At 48.1% G+C, this 16,990-nt stretch overlaps 1 protein-coding gene across 1 annotated transcript in view; it reads right to left on the bottom strand.

Annotated features, from left to right (window-relative positions):
• Positions 1 to 16,141, bottom strand: part of XKR6 (XK related 6) — a 23,034-nt gene extending 6,893 nt beyond the window's left edge. Inside the window, exon 1 of the mRNA XM_008631031.2 lies at positions 15,773 to 16,141. Within this exon, the coding sequence (XP_008629253.2) occupies positions 15,773 to 16,055 (283 nt within the window). The 5' untranslated portion in view covers positions 16,056 to 16,141. The remainder of the gene's footprint in view (positions 1 to 15,772) is intronic.
• Positions 16,142 to 16,990: the final 849 nt, after the last annotated feature.

Below are 16,990 nucleotides of genomic sequence, written 5' to 3'. Positions count from 1 at the left end.
GCAGGAACCGTGGAGTGATGTAAAGACTTTTACATCACTCTTACTTTTACTTCTTACTGTGTTGCCACAGAAATTGCTCCCTGGCTCTTTCATACAGACCTAAATGACACAGCACTTTTATCATCTTGACCATGAGTTTTCATTCCCAACTTTCCCTGTGACTTCTAGCCCGTGACATCTTCATGCAATTTACTCTTCTCACAGACTGTGGGATAAACTGTCCCTGTTTTTCCTCCCACCTTCTCCAGACCTTATTTCTAAGCAACTGTAGAGATCTCTTCAGTTATAACTAAAACAAAAAGTCCTGGAAAGTTGGCTCACATGAGTAGTAGCTTTTTATTTTGATTCTGACTCGTGCACATGGTGACTGACGCACCTTCATGGAGCACGAGTAGGTTTCAACTCCCTTCCAAGGTCTGTTTATCAAAGGGATGGAGTTGGGTAAACACTGAAGTCACTTCAAAAAAAGCCCACTCCCACTCCTCCCAGTTTGTTTTCGGTCTTGGGAGTGGAACATCCCCACTTTGCACAGTGTGTGGGCATTCTCAAACCAGCAGGAAATCAGCTCCTATGGGGCTGATTCCTTGTGGCTGCATCTCTGGCATCTGCATCCCACCTGCCCGTAATGAGTCAGACTGGCATGGACTGGGATTCTCCACAAACCTCTCTGCCCTAGGAAGCCATGAGTGACTCACAGGCCAAAGTCAGCACCATCAAGGAGTCGAGTTCCTGTGTCTTGAATGACACAGCACAAGAAATAATCCCCCAGATCCCTTTAGGAGTGAGTCCTTACAGTGAGACATCTGCTCACCTACATTCAGCACAGCGAGGTAAAGCTGTATTATGTCCCGTTTGACAGATGAAGCACCAAGATTTGAAGGATTTACTCAAGATCTCGTATAAAATCCAAGCTAAAGCAGGGAGTAGATCTCCTTCACATCACAGTGTGCTTGACACGGCATTTCAGACAGGATTCAGCTCCTACTGTAGAGACTCACCCCAGGGTGTCCATGGTTAAATGATGCCTCTTTGCTCAAAGGAGGATCAAAGCTTAGTGCAACCATCACAGGTGGGAATCCAGCAACCTTTGAGATGCTTTAGGATATTCCAGAGCTCTGCGTGGAGCTGGCAGATGGGACAAACTTGCATACAGAGGACAAGAACATTTCTGAGCTGGGAGCTGGAGTGAGGGAAGGCACTCGGGGTATATCAAGTGACACCAGGTGAGACTCAAACAAATTCTGCCTTTCTCATGGGAGCTCATGATCCCTCTTCAATGCTAAACACATGTGGCACAGAGGCTGTGCTACAGGAAATGGTAAAGACAGGTGAGAAAGCAGTGAGAAATAAGGCAGGTGTAAAAAAGTTAAATTTCTGAGAATGTCAGACCAAGGAATGGATTCCCTGAGAAAGGGAAACAAGAGCTGTTGCTTTGGATCATGAAAACATGAGTGGACTTGAGTATAATGCAGTGATCTGATACCAGAGGAGAGAAGCCTGAACCACTCTGAGTTCAAGGGAAGCTGCTGAAGCTCACAGGGACACCCTGAATTTCATCCTGGTTTGGTTTTCATCCTTTGGTTCCTACCCATGGTCCAGAAAAAGAAAAGGTCATCTCAGATTTGTAATGAGGCTCTTTGGAAAAAAAACCCTATTCACACAAAAGAATTGAAGCAATGACTCCTCTTAAATCACAATTGCTGTTTTTAAAGCCCAGGAACAAAAACAGTGCAGGGAAAGCCATCCCTGTCTCTCTGGCCTATTCCTGCTATGCAGTTATGCATGGTTTTACAACCAGTCTAATAGAAAAATCACACATACACACACAAATGAATATTTAAAATGAACAATATACCCCTTTTGGCCTTACTCTCAGTGTTGTCCAGCTGAGGAGAGAGGTTTTTCACTAGGGGCAGGGGCAGTTTTCATCACGAGTCCAGCTGCAGGTTGTTGGCTGCCCGTAATTTGGATGCAGTTGCTGTAGCACATGCCCTGAGTATTTCCTGTGGTGCCTGTCCCTTTAATGTTGAAAATGATGCCTAAACAGCACTCTATTTCTTTTTCTGACATTAATTCTCCTTAAGACTCTACTAAAACAAAATGGGACCATACCAACATTTCTCCCGGGTGAGCGGGACAGCAAATATTGAGCGTGACACGAAACCTTCCCTCAGCCCCTGTGCAGAGGCAGCTCTTGCTTAATGCCAAGTGCCACATTTCAGTTCATCCCCATCCCTGGCTGGCTGCTCAGGCCCCTGTGCTGTGAACCCTGTTATCCTGTTTTCCCCTTTGGGTGGCACGTTCCTCCCTGAAGCTCAGTAGGAGCCGGGGAACAGGCTTTCATTTTGATGCACACAGAGTGAAAATGCATTTATACACAAAAGAGATCAAGCCAGATCCTGCTTTTGTAACAAGAGAGCCTGAAAGTCACTCCCCTTTTTTTTTTAAATCTGATTTAATTTGTTTGTGTCAGAGCAAAAGGGGTCAGAATCAGACCCCAGGTCTGATTTTCATTGTTTCCTGATGGATTTTGATGCTTGATCTTTCTTTATTCTTCCCCATCAGAGGAGGGAATGACTTGTGTCTTTTTTCCTTCATTTTCCCTCTTTATTTGTCTCTTTGAACATGGAAAAATATGGAACACTGCCAGTATATAAATAATGAAGGGCTGCACAGACCGTTTTGTCATTCATTTTCCTCACTGAATTTCAGGACACTTCCTTAAACAGTTTCTCCAGTCTGCCACCAGTCCAGCATGGCAGATGAGAACTATTCCACCTAAGGTGGACATAATTCAAAAGTCTGACCCAGGAATGGCCTCCTCACATTTATGTGACACCTCTGTGCTCTACTAAGAGCTGGAATGACCAGGGATGAAAATCCAGAGTTTGGCACTGCGGAGACTGGGAAGAGATGTCACACCAGTGTCCTGTCCTTTGCTCTTCTCTGAAAATATTTGGCTTTCATCAGGCAAGGGGTGAGTTTCACATCCTCAACACCTGCTCCCTTGCTAGAGAGATCCTCTGGGACCTTCCCTCAAGGAATATCACATCCCCATTCTCCAGGATCCAGCTCACCTGGACACAGCATCACCATTCCATAAGAAATAGAAAACTGCTGGTGACTGAGAAAGGCAGAAAACGAAGGTAAGTAACTCTTTCCAGGGACAGATTCCCAAGTAGGTCTGGATAATATGTAAGTCTTCTACCACCAAATCCCACTGGAATCCCACACAAGGCTTGTGTTGAGTTTCTGTACAGGACAGCCCATGCCCAAGCTGGCACAAGGCGGGCTCTTCCACATTAGACCACATGCACATCCATGCTCCCAAACATTTAACTGCGAGAAAATCCATACCAAGGCAGCTCCAGAACGGCTCACATGGAGAGCTGCCCTCCTGCCCCTTGACAGTCAAAAGCTGGCTCATGTCCTGAAATGTTGCTTCCTAAACCCTTTTCCTTTTGCTAAATTGAGATGTCCTCGGTGACCCCAGAAATGCTGAATCCCTCCTTAGTTCCTCCCCCAGCCCACGCCTCAGCACTGCCTTGAGGAAACATCCATGGGGTCACCAGGGATTATGTTTCCAGAGGCTTTGCTTTCCTCCCCTTTCATCCTTCTGCTTTTCAGCTGTCCCCAGTGCCCCCTTTTCCCTGCTGCAGGAAGAGGTGACCGGCCACACTCGTCTGATCTGTGCTCTCATTATCTCGGCTGCTTCTGTCGTGTCTCCTCCTATTCATGTCCTCGGTGAACTCGGGCGCTCCAAACCAGCTCTGACCCTGCAGCCATCGAGTCTTGTATCTCCTCCTGGATGCAAGCCAGAGACTGATCCTGCTGTGGGAGGCACGAGCACCCCGGGCCAAACAGAGTTGGGATAATCCACCCTCTGTTTGGGATTGTCCTCGAATAACCTCCGTGAAGTGTCTGTCTCCTGTTCAAAATGTTGGCCATCACCCACCACACCAGGACTGGCAAAGCTTCTCCCCTGTTTTGAAACCCTCTGTATGAAGATGTCCCGTCCATCACATGCTCAGTGTTTATTTCACCCCAGGAATGCTGTCTGAGATGTGGGACGAGCTGTCTGGAAATGCCTCTGTCTCTCCATTGACTCTACCTGGTGAATCATGGAATGGTTTGAGAGGGAAGGGACCTTAACTCTCATCTTGTTCCACCCCCTGCTGTGGGCAGGGACACCTTCCACTAGATCAGGGTGCTCAGGTCCCATCCAACCTGGCCCTGAACACTTGTTTGAACTGAAATAACCAAAGAAGAAGTGAGAAAGATGAATAGTTGGTAGCAGTGGTTTGGCATCTACCGAGTCCCCACGAGCGGTCAGAGGGGAACACTGAGTCTCAGCAAGGTTAAGAGAGGAGAGAGAGGAGGATTGATGAAACCTGTTCCTGGCTCCTAGACAAGCAGAATAACCCACACTGGCTGATGCAGAGCAGAAGCTGACAGACCCAACATGATGTGCAGAAACTCAAGTGACATAACACTTTTATTTATACCACTGAAGGCCAGGCAGGAAAAACAACCCCCTGACGCCCTTCTGAAGTGAGAAGGGTGCTATGGTCAACCAGAGGTCATCCTAGAACAGCCAGACAGAGTTACCAACATCCTCAAGTGGCAGGAGAATGACAACATCCCTCTGTTACATCACTGAGAAGGCTGGTGTCAACAGGCCTGTGGGTACACAGCCCTCATCAGCATGAAAATCCACTTCTTGCTTTCCATTGATGCCTTTTCCTGGTCTTAAAATTAAGAATCAAACACAATTAGAAAGGAAAAGGGATTTTACCTCTATATTTATTTCAAGGATCCTTAGGTGCACTACATCCAGGTGGAATGCACCGAAATGCACCCCACAATGCACCCACACAAAAGATCAGGTATAACATTATAGGTTTTACTAATTAGCACATCTATCAAAAATTCCCCAATGAGAGGCTTGAATGAGCCCCTGTCCCCAAAGAGCCTTCCCCTGGATCGTTCTATCTCAGTTTACAAAATGTATTCTGGAGAGGAGCTTGGGGTCTGGGGCACTCTGATCTAAGATGGTGAGTCTCCTAGCTTGACAAACAAGTCTAAGAATGTAGGCCAAAAAACCACTAAGAATACAAAAGCTATAAAAAAGGTATAAAAGGGGTATAAAAGAAAAGGCAAAAAATCATCATGGCATCACCATAACAGCCTTGCCCCTTTCCCAGGATGCTGACTGCAGGTATCTCAGGCTGTACCTATTTAGGGAAAAAAGCTGCTGACACCTGTTCCAGAGCTGGAACATTTCTGGCAGCTCTTAGGGGAAATCTCAGTCCCTGTATAGGCACAGATCCACAAACAAGCCTCACCTCACTTGGCTAACTGGGGTCTTTGATCCTGTGTGGTGACTTGTCACCACAGAACAGCTCATAAAAAACAGCACAGAGGAGGAGGAAGCAGGGGAAGAGAACCTGGTGGTGGTATCTGAGCCACAAAGGAGAAACAGAACCAGGTTTGTTGACCCCGAGCCCAGCTCATGCCCATCCTGTTAAACTCCCTCAGGAGCTGTATCCAATCTGCCTGGTGGGAATGGTTCCTGGACTATGTGAATTTGTTTTCTCATGCCTGGGAAAGCTTTGGGAAAGGGCTGGCCGGCAAAAAGAGACCAACTTAGCACAATCATCTGAGCGCCAGTGCTTGGGCTGCAACACTGTTTGTGTTACAGGTATAGACAAAATCTGATCACAGTCCTCTGTTTATGGTCATGTAATCCTTTTCATCATGTTAAAAATCATGTGGAAGATCTTTGGTTCAACTCCTCAACTCCTGGAGAGGAAGCCTCTCATATTATCAGATTTTTCAGGCTGGGCAGAGGAAATTAGTCCAGGTGGCTGCTATGTCTGGACAGCTCTGGGGAGCCCAGGCGTGGCAGGTAGAGCTTAGGTAAAGTGTAATACAGATGTGGGGACAGCTTTCTGCCAGAAAAAAATGTTATTTTAGCAGGATGGGGTAATCGTTCCAGGAATCTGATCTCAGCTATGTTCCCAAAATTATGCCTGAGGAAAATGTCAGTGTGAGTCCATTGCTAGAGCCAGAGACAAATCCTGCCTTCTGCAGAGCAGCCTCTTCTGAAACTCCTCCATCCAGCCACCAGAGCCTCTGATGGGACTCTAATGGTGGAGCTCAAGGAAATGACAACACACAAACACATTTTTCAGGGGGAACAATGCATGGCAGGTGTCTAAGAATTCCATTCAGGAATTTGGAGTGAGTTGGGTGATTAGACTCAGTCCTAGAGAAGCTGGAGGAGATCAGAGAGTAGAGAGACACACACAGTCTTACTTTTGGAGTTCCTGCTGGTGTGTCATAAACGATATAAAATTATTTATAACTCAACACTGTTTAGTTTGAAATGGCTCTTCCGTTTTGAAGCTTCCCCTAAATGTTAAGAAAATGGAATGGAAAGAATTCACTGTTTTCCTTTCAGCAAAAGAAAGAAACTGAAAGAGCCCCCACTTCAGCAGATGCTACTTTGAGGGTGTTCATGCAGAGCAGTTCTTTCCTGTGTGACTTTTGGAATCAGAATTCTTATTAATCTTACTGATGGTGTTTTCGATGTCAGTGTGGGGCTGCATGGATGGTGTTTCCAATTAGAAGAGCTGCTATTATCACTTAAATTAGGGTTCATATGGACCAGTAACCCACACCCCAGCAGCGAGGACTCAAGTGCCAAAATCTCTCCAGGATTTTCCCACCATGCCCAAGTCCACCTTTTCCCAATGCATCCTCCAAAGGACAGGAATCCCATGAATCCCTGGCTCTCGTGTGGGCAGGGATAGAATTGAACTTGATAAAGACACTCAGAACCAACAGCCGTGTGCATCTCTGTCTTCTGATGACCACAGACATGAAGGAGAGATGGTCTGCCCTGAGCTTGGTCTAAATCCCTCCAGGCACCAATCACCTGGGTTAATTCTGCATTAGAAATGTGCTGGGAAAGCAGCAGCCAGGATTTCCTGGGCACAGATTAGCTTGTTTGGAAATAGAGCATGAGAACTGCTCTTCGTGTCTATTTTTGTCAAAAGCTGCATGAATTGCCACTCTTTTCAGGCCGAGGTGCCCTCTGCACAGTCATCACTGTAATTATAAAGACTTTTGAGTTAAATCCCTGTTAATTTGAAGCCTTTAAGTGCTGTCTCAGAATGACACTGAAAAAGAGCCCCACCTGAGCCCCTAAAAAAGAACAGCCACAGATGAGAGGATGTGAAGCTCCTCCAGAGACCCCAAGAGTTTTCATTGGAAATGCTCCACCAGGATGTTCTGACAACACCTCCAGCAAGGACAGGACTCAACTCCGTGCAAGCAGAGCAAAATCCCTCTTTGTTGGCAGTGTTAGAAGGCAGGACAGTCACACAAACCTGGTTCAACCTGACAGGAACACAACCCTCTCTAGAAACTTCCATTGCTATTTGCTGTTGAGGACTTAGTTTTTGTCCCATGAAACAGTCTTTCTAGACCAAAAGGCACAAAACCCCCACCCCAAACGTGATTACTTCAGCTGGTAAGAATAAGATGGCAAAATCCAAGAGAGGTTATTCTTGAAGGAAAAATCATATTGCACATTCAACAGCTGGCTCTTTGTGAAGGGCACTTTAGTTACAACTTCTAGTGGCCAATTCTTTGCTAAGATTTCTGAGTGTATCAGATCCAGCAGAGTTGCTTCCAATTTGAGTCCTGAAAATACCAGAAGGAGCCTCCTACACTGAGGTTTTTCAGACCTAATGATATTTGAATTCTACCGTTAGGAACCCTTAGAAGAGAAACACACCTCAAGGAACTACTGGAATGCACTGAAACAGGGGAAAAAAACCCTTTTGCTAAGAAAAACAACACATGGCTCCATTTAGAATAAAATTTTTCCCACCCATTTCTATGTTCTGCGTAGGGATGGTTGGCATGAAACCACAGGACTCCGCAAACATGCTCAATATATGCACATTTTAACGCTGCAATTTGACATCTGTTGCAGCACCTCTATCCTGCCATTCCTTTTTTGTTGTTGTTGTTTTAATTCGGATGAGAACAGCAGCCATTGGGAAGGATGTAAATCTGCCTACCACAAGTTGAAAGGATGCTGTAATCCTGCAAATGGGGGCTAAAATACTCCGAAAAAGAGGGGAGCAGCACCTGCTCCCCTGCTGGAAAGGAAAGCCCAAGGAGTTCTGCTGTCTGCTTCAGAGAGCGACCATGAGAATCCCTTTTTCCTTAGCACAGACCTGAGGCAGCTTTGGACCCTGTGCCCAGAGAGCAGCAACTAAGCCAAGCCTAATTCTATTGACTGCTACGTTCTGTCCCAGCCTCCAAAACAGGGTGGTCCAGAGTGCTTGGTGGGAATTGTTCTTGCCATCACCTGAGCCAAGCATGGGAATTGTTTGGGTTGGTGTTGGCTGCCAGCAGCTAAAAATGTGCCAAGGGCGGTGCTGATAATTGAAGCAGAGGATGAACAAGATCTGGTGGCTGTGCTCACGTTCTGATGTGTTTTGGTTTATCAGCAGGGATGAAACCCAACAGACTTGTCCCCAGGTTGGGGAAGCAACATCTCCTGCCAGGGCTTCATGGAGGAACTTCCTGCTAAAAAAACAACTCCCACGGGCCGTTCCTTGGAGATCAGACAACATCAAGGCAATGCTTCAAAGGGTCTGTGACAGCACGAAACAGGGATCCTGCAAACCTCCTCTGGCAGATGGCTTGGCCTGGACACAGAAAGCCTGCAGGCCATTAGAGAAATAACTTCATCCCAGTTCTGGGAGTGATTTTGGCCTGATGGGAAAGAGGAAGGGACGCAGCTTGGACCATGCTCACTGGCCAAAGAAAGAGGTCTCAGAGATGAGTCAGCAGTGCACGCTTTGTAACCTTATGGTTTATAAACCTTTGATGTTGTGTAGGGGCCCTTTGGTGGAACTGCCTCAGCATAATCCCAGCAGAGGGGACTGGTCTTTGGAAAAGAAGGAGCATCTCAACATTCCTGGAGAGTACACAGGGCTGGCATCAATGAGGCGAGCCTGGCAGAGCATTTCTGTGAGGGGGAGTGACAAAGTGACAAAAACGGATGTGGTGCAGCTGGTGCTGTCTCGCAGTGGGGTAGCTGAAGGCACCAGGGACACTGATTTCCAAGGATAACAGCAGGAAACTCTTTCTTCCTCTGCTTCCCACGTTTTGTACACTCTGCAAAGACCTAAGTGATGGGTAGCAGGCCAGAACTTGGTGTCCACACATGCTCGTCCTGGCTTATCTCCTGGGTCTTTTTACCTTTCGCAAGGCCTTTGGGACCTTGATGTACATCAGACAGGGGCTCCTGTGCCTGGTGGCCGTCCTCCCTCAGTGACTGTCTGCATGAAGATGTGGACGTTCTGAGGGCACTGAGAGCATGAGGTTGGTCAAATGCCACTTAGGGACATCTCATTTCAGGAGATTTCTACTGACTCAGTAATTTTGCTGCACGCCAGACTCGGGACTGTCACCCCAAGCTAATCATTGAAAAACAATTAATAGCTTCTGAAATGAGAGAATTCTTTCCTTCAAAACTCAGCGATTTGGAGTTGCATCAACCTGAACTGCTCCACCTTCATCAGGGGCAGAAATACAGAATAGTCTGGCATCTTCTCCATGGTTTTTTGCACATCCCAGAGGTCCTGTTTATCCATGCTCTCCTAGATGCCTGATGAGAACCCCACAGAGGAGCAACCTGAAGCTAAAAAGAATTGAATTCCCATGTATTTCATTAAGCAACAGCACCTTTTCCTATGCTCTAATCCCAAATTTCCCATGAGAGGTATCTCCAGAAAGCCTGCAGCATGGAATTACCCAAAAAACCCCCGAATTTCCTGCCTGGAATCTGCTTGACAAGAAGCCAAACCTCTCTCCATGCCTCAGTTTCCCGGCTGGCCCGCAGCTCCCGGGAACAGCATGAGCTAATGCTGGTGTAGTGCTCTGATGATGTAACCCCTTCCCAGTGATTACCACAGCCTGACAAAGCCTAAAATTGGCAGCACTGGCCCCCTGCCAGCACTGTCCCGTGAATGGTGACTCATCTTTCCTGGCTGTGCCGTGTCCTGTGTGTGACGGTGACACGTGGTACGGAACAGACGGGGTTTTATCAGCACTCCAAAAATAAGAGCCAGAGACATGGCAAGGTGGTGGACAGAGAAGCTGCAGGTGGGGATGGGCGAAGGGATGATGTCTCTCTTTGGGCTGGCTCCAAATCCCATTGGAAAAAAATAAAAAAGCTGTCCCTGGCTCCGAAGGCTCCTGGATCCCACGGCGCTGGGACGATACGGCTGATGATGGGACAAGCTGTCCCATGCCAGCGTGCCTCAGGCTTGGCCTGCTCTCAGCATGCCAGAGCAAGGCGTCCTCGGTGCCACTGCCAACTGTGGAGATGGCTTTTTGATGCTGCTGGGAATTGGCCGGGCACCAGCAGCTCCTTTCCAGCAGGGCACCAAATTGCTCCCTGTCATCCGGCTTTGGTGGGAAGGAGGGAAAGGCAGGAACAGAGCCATATGCCCCAGTCTGGCAGAACACTGGAGTCATATGAGTGGCCTCCCAGGTGAGCTGCTTATGAGTTCAGACCTATCTGGGCCTCCTTGGGCTGCTGGTGAACATTTAAAGGGAAACTGTGGTGGAGTCAGGACAAATTTTCAAGGCAGATTATCCCAGATCGTCCCTGCCCGGCAAGCACAGGACTGGTGGGGTCCCTTTCCCACATGGCAATGAGCAACTGCTTTTCCATTCTGTCACAGGAAAACAGGGCTGGGTGATGGATGTCTCCCACTTCTTTTAATCCCCAAGGAATGACATGAGAAAAAAGGGAAAAAAGAAAATGTGCCTTTGGGCAAAGTTTTAGCATCTCTTTTTCCTCATGATCTGTCTCAGAACCTGAGCCAAAGCCCAGAGTGTGACTCTGGTAGATCTTGTCCCCAAGCCATCTCCTGTTACTGAGGACTTTACAAGGCAAAGACTTCTTTAGTCACACAATTCCGTTTTCTTGGTGGATCTTAGGAAAAATGCATCAGTCTGGAAGAGAATTTTTGCTTTGGAGAAATAGGACTTTCCCACACAGAATCTGCAGATTCCGTATTGAATTTTGCACTGATCCCCATGGGGTCTGGTGCCTGTGTAGAACAAACCCTAATTTATTTATGAGGTTATGGGATTCTGCATAAATGGGGACGATTTTGTGTTGTGAGGTCACAGAGATTGGATTTGGGGGTTTGGACTCCTGTTTGAGCATTGTTGGACACACCTGCTTGGCCCAGACCAGCATGAAGGGTCTTGCACTAACTTTTAGTGCTCCTTCATGTGGGGAAAAGGATGAAATTTCAAATCCCACAAGTCTCTTCCCCACTTTCATTGGAGACATTGGGATTTTAGTCTCTTCAGTTACATTCAGGCCAGTATTGATGCCATTTGAAAATCACATTTTTGAGCACCTACAGGCTGAAGGTCCCATTCTAACTCAGTTGACCAGCTGAGTCTTCTAAACTAAGTGACAGGGAAAATCATCTTTAGTTTGCCCCTGCAAAAAGGGATCAAAAATTATAATAAACGGCCCCCAGACATGGTAGAGAAGAGAGAGAAGATGATTAAAAAATAGGACTTTGTTTTGGGAGGGACAAGATGATTTGTAAACTCCACCAGGATAACTCTGCAGCCAGCACACTTGTGTAGCTCAGATATCTGAAACCCATTTTAATGCCTAATTTGTATCACTCTGCGTAAAAAAAAAATGACCCCCCATACGTTAATGTTGCTTTTCCTTAAATACATGAGCATCTTCAGCCGACTATTGAGGGCTGTGTAAAGTGCAGACACCTCCCAAAATTCCAGAGATTCCAGCAGGACTTTGTGAAAGGAAGGTTTATGCTGCAAATCTCTTTCAGATCAGCTGCAGGGTTATTGAGGAGGTGGACACAGCATCTGTGGAGAGATGAGGCTTTTCTTGGAGGGAGAGACCCTGTGCTGAAAACTGCAGCCTCATGCAGGCAGAAATCCTTGTGTAAAGAACTTGTGACATGAGTGGAAGGACGTTGGGGCTTCTGCTAAATCTCATTAAGCCTTAAAGAAGCCACGTGAAAAAAAAAATTAAGTGAAAGCAAACCTCTTTAAGAGGAGATTTATGCCAGAAAAACTGGAATCCCTCTCACCTTCCTGCCAGCCTAGAGGTTGGGTGTCTCCTTTAAGCTGGTTTGATCTGCTCCTTCCCACTTGGTGCGGAGGAAGTGGCACCTCTGAGGGGTGGAGTGGGTTAAGGATGGTTTGTTCTGCAAGGAATGAAGTGGATTATCTGCTGGGAGTGATTATGGAATGAGGATCTGGCTTTTTCTGTTGTTAATGTTATGTTTCCCCCTTCAAATATATGATTTAAACCAGGGGAAGCCCTCTGGCCATCATTGCCCAAAAGCCTGAGAGATGGACACCCTTTCATCCTCTCCTAAACCTTGGGCACAGTTAGGGTGATGGAGGGACAATGCTGCATCCCCTCCAGCATCCCATCCCCTCCTTTAGCCTAATCCTAAGGATATGTCTAAATGTATCACCCAGCTTCTGTCCAGATTCCCTGGAGAAGGGTGCTGCTGGAGGTTGAGCACCTCATCCCACCTCCTTGAGCTGCTTTGGACATGGGCTGATCCATGTATTGGATCCATACTTTTTCCCTCACCTTCTGTTGACTCTGTTTTGGGCTCACCCAGCTCTGGTTGGAGCAGATGAATCCTTCCCAGAGACCATGCCTACCAACACCAGCTCCTCCCATGTGGATATTCAGGAGCTGGTGTTGATCCATTTGCTCCACCAGCCAAAGAATTCCAGCTCGGGCTCTCACCTGATGGAGCACACAGAGTTCTCACCTCTTCTCTCTTCGTGCTCTTTTCTGTTCTTCCTCAGGCAAGGACAGCTAAGCTGGAATCTGCTCTGCCTTGTGCTGGGGATGTGATACAGGAATGAATCCTGACCCCCATGAAATCCCAGGGGTCCTGTCCCAAGCTTTACTGAAGCTGGGTCTTGAGCTCAATTACAGCTCCAGCACTTCTGCTGCTGGAGATTCTCACTTTTGGGTGAAACTGCTCCGTTCTTTGAGTGCTGAAGGAACAACAGACACAGGTCCTACCCAACCCTCTCACACAGGTACCTCTCAGGGTCAAATAGTTCTTGCAAGGCATGGTGAGGCTTTTCTTTTTTCCACCCACTCAGTAGATCGAAACCCAGGAAATTAAGCATTATCCTGGTCGTATCCCTTTCTACTCATTCTTCCAAGATCAGCCCTTTCTGCCACCATGCTGGGTAGCAGAAATGCTTTGGAGATGCTCTGGGTCTGAGTAAAGACCTCCAGTGTGTTCACTCTTCTTTCCTCAACAGGTCTCTTACACAGGAATTAGGAGACAAAAGCAAAACCTCCTGATAGCCATTCCAGTAACTCCCTTTTTTAAAGCTCCTTAAATACAAGTTGACCTATTTGGGGAAAAGTGGAGCCTGGGCTTGGAATTACAATCTAAAGAGCAGGGAGGGCTGGGGCTCGGAGCAGGGATGTATGCCACAGGAAATGGTGAACTGACCTTGTCTGGCACTAAATGAATCCATAAGAATCTGTGGGGGATGTATGGAAGCAGCTGAAGTCTGGACACATCAGCAGGGGCTGTAGCCGGGCTTTTAAGCCCTTCCCTGGGCCATTTTTCCAGTGTGCATCCCTCAGGGATGCAGCAGATGCTGTCCCTGTTTAAAGGCAGAACTGGTCCCTTCCTGTGACAAGCCACGCTCCCACAGACTCGATGAGCCAGGAGAGACTTGATTTGATTTTTAAACACACTGCCTTCCTAACAGTATCCATCTCCCTTTGCTTTCTGCCTGCTTTAAGGGAAAACCTTTGATGCTCCCTTTCACAACGGCTCCCCTCAGCATTTAATTTGCTTTTATATCATTATGGACCGGCTGCGAGGAGGAGGAGGAGGAGAAGGAAGAGAGAAGCACTGAACGGGCATGGAGGAGCTCTAGGAAACCTTGCACCGGAGTCAAGGAGCGCTGAGCAAGCTCCGCTGCTCTCATCCATCAGTGCCCGCATCCCTGGCACAGGCGGGGAGGGATGCGGGGAGAGGATGCACTGGGGACCCGGCGAGCTCGGCTGCTGGAGCGTGGCAGGCAAAGAGCCCTCCAGGGCTCGGGGAGGCAGGGGAGGACGTGCGCTGCCTTGGAAGAGAGAGCGCAGCCGGCTCGGCGCGCTGGAGGAGTGGAGGAACTGCAAAGCCGGCAAAGGGAGGGGAGGGGGATGCTGGAAAAATGATGCAGCTCGTTCAGTGGATTAGGCAGCCGCGCCTGGAAGTGGCAAAGTGGAAGAGCCACGGATTTGAAAGCCTGGAGGGATTATTCTCCCGCGTTGTCTGACTCGCAGCACAACAGAGGCCAACAAACTTCACCCGGCGCTTTCTGCGGCGGGTCCAACAATCTGCAGAATGCCCTGGCAAACCTCCTGGACTGTGATTTCTGCATTTTCAGTCGGGTTAATAACGTTGGAAGCAGCAGGAAAAGGGGGCTGGCAAATGTGAGCCGTTCTAGCAGGAGTTGTAGAAAGGCATATTCATCATGTCAGCACTTTGGAGGCCTGGAGAGCTCGTGATGAGAGGTTTCAGGAAAAGACTGCATAAATAGGAGGAGGGAGGCCTCTATAAACAACTGTGATGGACATGCTGCAAGTACAGAGGAAAGGGAGAACGGTCAGGCTTCCTGATGCTGTAGATCAGTGGTGACCTTGGCAAAACCAGCAAAATTTAACCCCAAAGAGAATTCAAATTTCAGTTCCCACCTCAGCTCCAAAAACTCCTCAGAAATGACAGGGCCCAACCAGGCTGTCTTTGGGAAGCTGAGTGTCACTCCTGGTGTGTGCACTGAGCAGGGGCTGAATAACCCAGCATCTCCACTGTTGGTCCTTGGAAAGGACGATTTTCCCTCAGGCTGGTCACCCTCAGGCTGCCAGCATGGCCATGGGCTGGGAGAGCTGCTCATCCCAGGGCTGGGACAGGGCCATGTCCCTCTCAGTTGGGACAGATGCCCCGTGCTCAGCACATCACAGCAGGGATGGGCATCAGAACTGGCAAAATATTTTCTGTGGTGGCTTCCAAGCCTCATCTCATCTGTCTGCCTTTGAAACCTCCAATACCTCTCTGTCCCTACACAGTCCCCTCCACTGCCTCGTGCCTCTCTTTTCCTGGGCTTGGTGAGAACCATGGTACCAATGACAAGACCTTAATTCCTGGGCACTCATCAAAAAAGGTCCTACAGCATTCAGCTATTAAAGAAAGCCCCTTTTTCACACTTGACACCATCAGAGCATTGCATAGGCATTGAACCATTTATCCTCACAACACAAACTCAAATCTGGCCAGTTTTATCACCCTACTTATGTAGGGAGGGAAACTGAGCCAGGGAATGGTCGTGTTTGCCCAGTGCCAGGCGACAAGCAAGTGGTGCCACAGCAGCAGAGCCTGCCCACCTCCTCCTGACAACACCATCATTCCTTTCGCCTGGACTGGGCGTGGAAGAGCTGAATCCCATCTTTTCCTTGACACTGAGTTTTTTTTTTTCCTCAGAGGAACGATCAGAAATTTCACCCAGCGAACGCAGCAGAGATTTGTCCCGAAGCGGCAGCCCCCAGCCAGGGGTGTGGGAAGTGAGCAACACATCCATCAGCTGCTGAGCACTGGGGTCAGAGGGGAGAGGCTGGAAAGATGGGGAAGAGGGGGCCACTTACATGGTAATGTTTCTGCACGGTTCTTTTGGATCATTATGCAGAGCTGTAGCACCAGTTGAGGGGCGCTCTCGAGGAACGTTTCCAGGAGGCGCAGCATGTTTACGTCTGCATATTCGTACATCATAGCCCAGTAGAAACGCCGCTGGTGTTCCTTCCGCCTCTGGCTCTGGATCCCCAGGTACATAGTTCGGATATACCTGCAGGAAACAGGAGGGAAAACTGGGCGTGAGCTGTTGATGTGTAGCAAAACCTGTTTGGGGGGACTGGGGTTCTGAGGAGACATCAGGGGCTGCACAGTTCCACTCTCTCCTGCAAGATCTGAGGAGCACTTTTAGAGTCCGACCAGTCTTTAATGTTGGAAAAGACCTCCAAGACCATCAAGCCCAACCTTAAACTGGATGCTGCCCTGAGAACGAAACCATATAATGAAGTGGGTTTTGTATTGCAAGGGTAGGAAAACTTTAACTGATGCCCCCCAAATGTGAAGCCTGGGGAATGTTTGGGAATGCTTGGGAAGCACAAGAAACAACTCCCTCACCTAATTTTCATCACGAGAAGAGAAGCTACTTAACAAATACTGGTCCTAGTACTTGGCAGTGGCTTGACAGACCATCGAAACCCCTCCAGCACTCTGGTAAGGAGCTTCTTTCATAGATCCCAGAGCTCAGGAAGTGTTTGGACAACGCTCTCAGGCACACTGCAGGATCCTTGAAGTTGTCCAGGAGTTGGACTTTGATGATCCTTGTGGGTCTCCTCCAGCTCAGAATATTCTGTGATTCTTGGATTTGACCCAATTTCATCACAGGTGGAGCAATGAGACCCCACCTTCACCTGCAGCACGTGTGATGCACAGATGTGAAAGGCCACAGTTTGTCACTGGTCAGCTTTGAGACTTTGGGGAATGAGGGAGTAGAAGGAGGTGTCTCATGCATGGACAGGCACAGCTCGACCATTGCCTCTGTCTCAGGACTTGTGGCATTTAAGAAAAGACCCCTAACAGGGTCCTTTCTAATGCTTGTTGATATCACAGAATGGTTTGGGTTGGAAGGGACCTTAAAGACCATCTTGTTCCAACCCCCTGCCATGGGCAGGGACACCTTCCACTATCCCAGGTTGCTCCAAGCCTCACCCAGCCTGGCCTTGGACACTTCCAGGGATTGACAACCTAATATTGGATCTTCTTCCTTCTCATCCTGAACGGCGGCTGTAACCTCGTTT

This window comes from Corvus brachyrhynchos, unplaced genomic scaffold (genome assembly GCF_000691975.1).
Source record: "Corvus brachyrhynchos isolate BGI_N302 unplaced genomic scaffold, ASM69197v1 scaffold203, whole genome shotgun sequence".
Classification (NCBI taxonomy): Eukaryota; Metazoa; Chordata; class Aves; order Passeriformes; family Corvidae; genus Corvus; species Corvus brachyrhynchos.
This window is presented reverse-complemented; position numbering and strand designations above follow the sequence as displayed.